The sequence below is a fragment of the Geospiza fortis genome, unplaced genomic scaffold, assembly GCF_000277835.1.
Source record: "Geospiza fortis unplaced genomic scaffold, GeoFor_1.0 scaffold82, whole genome shotgun sequence".
Taxonomy (NCBI): domain Eukaryota; kingdom Metazoa; phylum Chordata; class Aves; order Passeriformes; family Thraupidae; genus Geospiza; species Geospiza fortis.
This window is the reverse complement of record NW_005054685.1, coordinates 182,215-187,391: the sequence shown is the minus strand read 5'-3', so window position 1 is coordinate 187,391 and position 5,177 is coordinate 182,215. Positions and strand designations below refer to the sequence as shown.

The 5,177-nt window shown below is 58.8% G+C and overlaps 1 protein-coding gene across 1 annotated transcript in view; it reads right to left on the bottom strand.

Annotated features, from left to right (window-relative positions):
* Nucleotides 1-5,177, bottom strand: part of LRP1 (LDL receptor related protein 1) — a gene marked incomplete at its 3' end in the record, with an annotated part of 77,381 nt that overhangs the window by 31,663 nt on the left and 40,541 nt on the right. Inside the window, 12 exon segments of the mRNA XM_031065133.1 lie at nt 195-323; nt 416-567; nt 828-954; nt 1,394-1,523; nt 1,599-1,733; nt 1,963-2,094; nt 3,118-3,246; nt 3,641-3,781; nt 3,891-4,040; nt 4,295-4,389; nt 4,780-4,954; nt 5,077-5,177. The exon segment at nt 5,077-5,177 is cut by the window's right edge and continues 19 nt beyond it. Coding sequence (XP_030920993.1) covers nt 195-323; nt 416-567; nt 828-954; nt 1,394-1,523; nt 1,599-1,733; nt 1,963-2,094; nt 3,118-3,246; nt 3,641-3,781; nt 3,891-4,040; nt 4,295-4,389; nt 4,780-4,954; nt 5,077-5,177 — 1,596 coding nt within the window.

Genomic DNA, 5,177 nt, shown 5'->3' with positions numbered 1-5,177 from the left:
AGGTATTGGGAAGTAATTGTAAATATTGTACATGTAGTTTTTAGTATAAAGACATAACACAGCCCCTGGGACAGGCAGAGTGCCTGGAATTGTCCTGCTGGATGGACCTCGGCAGGGCAGGAGAAAATTTTTTATAGGTAAGATACAATAAACAACCTTGAGACCGAGAAATGAAGAGCTCCCCGTGCTCAGACCTACCCTTCTGCCGGGCCCGGTTGAAGACTTTGATGTCCTTGAGCTGCACGCCAATCCCAGTCCTCAGGGACACCGACTCGGTGGCGTTGTCCTTGTTTCCTCTTTTGATGGAGCCGTTGGCGTGGGTCCTGAAGGAGGACAGGGTCACCAAGGACCCTTCCCCACCTTCCCACCAGCTCCCCCCACCCTCCACACAGCCACCAGCCCCCCAGCACCTCACCTATCACTCCAGTAAATGTATTCCTCAAAGACTGACACGGAGAACATGTCCATGTTGTTGCTGGACAGGACAACCTCCCTGTTCTCGCCCGTCTCCAGGTCAATCCGTTCGATTTTGTCTGTCCGGGCATCACACCAGTACAGCTTCCCATCCTGCAGGGGTGAGACAACATCCCAGTTGGTGCGGGGCAGCACCACCCTCTGCACCTCTGGCAGGATGTCCTGGGGTCCAGAGCACCTTGGACAACCCTCCTGAGATTCTGGAGCCCCAGGGAGGGCAAGCATGTCAACAGCAGCAGGGCATGACCACAGAACCCTGGGGACTGGTACCATCCAGGGACCATCCAGGGACCATCCAGGGACCATCCAGGGACCCTGGGGACTGGAACCATCCTCCCAGATGCCAACTGTACCTCGTAGTCCACAGAGATCCCGTTGGGCCAGCTGATGCTGACGTTGACCAGCACCATCCTCTCGGTGCCGTCCAGGCGCGAGCGCTCGATGCGGGGGTACTGCCCCCACTCTGTCCAGAACAGGTACCTGAGGGGACAGCAGGGATATCACCAGAGGTTTGTCACCAGGAGCAGCATTGGCTCTTTGAGTAAAGGACAGACACCATCCCGTTCATCCCCCGACACTGGGGTTTCAGTCCAGACCTTGCACACCCACAGACATCACATGCTCTGCATCTCCATCCCTCCCCACATCCAAACACCTCTGCTCTCCCTGGGGCTCTGCCCAAAGCTGGAGCCACTAAGGAGGTTCCATTTGGATTTTCTGAGGTTCTCACACCCACCAGGTCCCAAGGGGCTCCCAGGGAGTTCAGCCCACCACTGAAAGGAGGATTAAATCCAAGGTTTGGACTCCTTGGTGTGGCGAGTCCTTCCCTGCTGTGTGTACACGGCTCTGCTGGAGGTGCTGGGGGTCTCACCCTGTGCCCACCCCACAGGTGATGCCCCTCTCTGGGGCAGTGTCTCACCCCTTCTCTGGATGGACTGTGATGGCCCGTGGCTTGTCCAGCCCCTGCGAGATGACCACGTAGCGGAAGGACCCGTTCAGCCTGGCCACCTCAATGACATCAAACCCCTGGTCTGTCCAGTAGATGTTTCCTGCAAGAAAGGATGGTGAACCCCCACAAAAGCCCCACTGTCCCCCCTGCCCCTGTCCCCAGAGCCCCATCCCACCTGCAATCCAGTCCACAGCGATGCCCTCCACGCGGCCAATGCCGTTGGTCACCACGTCCTCACGCCACGTCTGGTCCCTCTTGGCTCGACTGATGGTGCTCAGGCCCATGTCCACCCAGTAAATCGTGTCATTCTCTGAGAGAGGGACAAGAAGGCACGAGGGGACGAGTCAGTGACCACCTCTGGTCACTCCAGAATGGTAAAAACCTCCACCTTGGAGCCCTGAAATTCTCCCTCACCCGGCGCTGCCGAGGGGGCATTCCAGGGCATAGGGTGCCAAAAGGGTCGTGGTAATGGCCCCTTCATGCCCCCCATCCCCTGCCCTGTCCCCAGCGCCCCTGTCCTGTCCCCAGCCCTGCATCACCTGCATGGAAGTCGATCCCCACAGCCAGGGATGTCCCCGACACCGGCACCAGAGCATCCGACTTGTCATTGGGGTCCAGGGGGATGCCCCGGATCCCCTCGTGCACTGAGTACAGCAGGAAGGAGCCAACACCTGCAGCACAGGTGTATGGACAGTCAGACACATCCCAAAACCCACAGGCTGTCCCTCCATCGTGGAAAATTGTGACAGGAGAGGAGCATGAGCTTGGCAGGGTTCTGCAGAACCAGCAACCCCTGGCACAGTCCAGGGGGGCACGAGTGAACCCTCTTCCCACCACCCACCACCCCCACCCATTTGGCAAAGGCTCCACAGCTCATCTGGGTCAGGGCAGCACTTGTTATTCAGCCCCTGCCCTGACCCAGATGGTGCAGAGCTCTGCCAGCCCCCCCTCAAAACCACCCGGAACATTGTGCACACAAACAGCCTTTGAGAGAGGCCCTGGCAGTGCCCGAGGGGATGGCAGAGAACACAGTGGGCATGGGAGATCTGCAGAGTGAGGGATGAGCCTGGCCCTGCTCCCAGCGAGCCCAACCTGCTGCCCACAGCCAGGGTGCCACCTCTCCCTGGGAGGGTCACAGATTCACAGAATCACAGAATCACATAATTAATCACAGAATCAATCACAGAATCACAGAATCACAGAATCACAGAATAATGAGATTGGAAGAGACCTGTAAGATCTTCGACTCCAACCTATGCCCTAACATCTCAACTACAGCACCAAGTGCCATGTCCAGCCTTTTTTTAAACACATCCAGAGATGGTGATTCTACCACCTCCCTGGGAAGAGCATTTCAGTGCTTTATTATTCTTTCAGTGAAAAATTTCTTCCTAATATCCAACCTATACCTTCCCTGACATAGCTTGAGACTGTCCTGTCCCACTCCTCTCCAACAATGACACCCTTGGTGGCCCCACACTCATCAGGGACAGCCCATGCAAGGGGGTCTTGCTGCCACCTGAGCCCACCAAGCCCCCCAGTGCCCCTCTGGTGCCCCACAGTGACATGGGACACAGAGCAGTGGGGAGGACCCCATAAGCAGCCAGAACGAGGGGTCACCAGCTGAGGTGGCCACAGGCATGGTTGGGGTGGCCACAGGGTGGTTCAGGGAGGGGACAGGGACCAGCACACACCTTCACAGGACTGCTGCCCACTCTTGAGGCTGTAGCCTGCAGTGCACATGCAGGAGCGGGAGGTCTCCGAGGTGGGGAGGCACAGCTGCGAGCAGTCCCCGTTGTTTTGGCTGCAGGGGTTGGTCCCAGCTGCGGCACAGAAAAGGGGGTGAGGGGCTACAGGGGGCCAGGGTGCACCCACCAAGGCTGGGACAGCTGGGGAAGTGCCCACACGAGGTGTGAGTGCCCTGCACCAGCCAGGGATGGGATGGGATCCATGGGGATGGGACAGGATGGGATGGGATGGGATGGGATGGGATGGGATGGGATGGGATGGGATGGGATGGGATGGGATCCATGGGATGGGATTTTTGGATGGGATGGAGAGAACAGCCAGCACAGGCTTGGCACGAGGGCAAGGGCAAGGCTTGGGCCAGCTGCCAAGGGTTCCAAGGGGCTCCAAGGGATGGAGCCACCACAGAGGGGCTGAGCAGCTGCCCGGGGCTCTCTGCATGCGGTCTCTGCCCCAGGAGCCCACACTGACCTTGCTGGATGCTCTCATCATACACCTTCATGTGCATCACCAGCGTGGTGCTGTTGCGCAGCACCGTCACCTCCGTGCCGTCCTTCTTGTTGCAGGTGCCCATCCTCTCCGAGGCCTGGTCAGCCCACCACAGCTTGTCCCCTGTGGTGGGGACAAAGCAGGAGCATGTGGCAGCATTCCTCCCCATCAACTGAGGTGGGCAGGAGAGTTTGGGAAGGGGCAGGAGACAGAGAATGGCATTCCCCCTCACCCATGATGGCCAGGGCGGTGGCCTTGCTCAGCTGGCTCCTCAGGGACTCGATCACCTCCAGGTTGCTGCCATCCAGGTCACACCTGTTGATGGTGCCGTTGCCAGAGCTGATCCAGTACAGTTTGCTCTCTGGGTAGTCGATGGCCAGGCCTGGAAAAGATGGGAATGTCACCGGGCTGGTGGCACGCAGGGACCGTGACAAACTGGGAGGTGATGATGGGATGGGATGGGATGGGATGGGATGGGATGGGATGGGATGGGATGGAGAGAGCGGGCAGGTAAGGTCATGGTGACCCAGCACAGGACAGCTGCCACCCTCCCAAGGAGCCAGAGCAGGGACTTGGGGCTCTGCAGGACAGCAAGGTGAGGTGAGGGATCCCAGGGAACCATGGGGGGGTCCATACCAACAGGTCCCTTCTGGTTGGTGAAGAGGAGTGTGCGGTTGCTGCCATCCATGTTGGCCACACTGATATTGTCCCCATCTGTCCAGTACAGCTTCCTGCAAGGTGAGAGGGACAATGGGTGAGGGGCCATGGTGCCAGCAGCCCCCTGCACCCTCTCAGCCTTGCAGAGCCCCTCACCTGCCCGTGGCACAGCCTGGGCAGCCCCACAGCCCCTTGTCCCCACCCAGGAGGGGGCTTGGGGGTTGCCAAAACCCCGTGCACACCTGGATTGGCACATACTGGTGGGTGCACACCTATCACAGACTGCTCCCCTTTGCACACACAACCCATGCCTCATCTCCTGTGACACTGCTCCTCCACACTGACACACAGGGCCAGCCCCCTGGGTTCTCTCCCCCATCACAGGTGTGCACCTTCACACACACACCTGTGCCTGCACACACACACACCTCCTTCCCATCAGCACCATGTCGCACCAGACTCACCCCTGCAGTGGGTGCACCACCAGGCAGTGAGGCTTGTCCAGCCCTTGGATCACGGCGTTCTTGAAGGAGCCATCCAGCCTGGCCACGTTGATCTGCTTCTTGTTGGCGTCGTAGCTGGTCCAGAAGAGATTTCTGGAAACCCAATCCACGGAGAGGCCGTGAGCGTTGGGCAGGTCTGCAAGGGAATGAAGATGGGAGCTCATCAGCTGTGAGGGCAGGGCTGGGATGATGCTCACATGAAGGGCAGATCCCAAGGAGCTGAAGGTTTTGGAGGTTTCCATTTCCCTCCACACCAACCTGCAGACACAACAGTCTCCACGCCGGTGCCGTTGATGAAGGCTCTCTTGATGGTCTGGGTACGGACATCTGACCAGTAAATGCGCTGCTCCAGAGCGTCG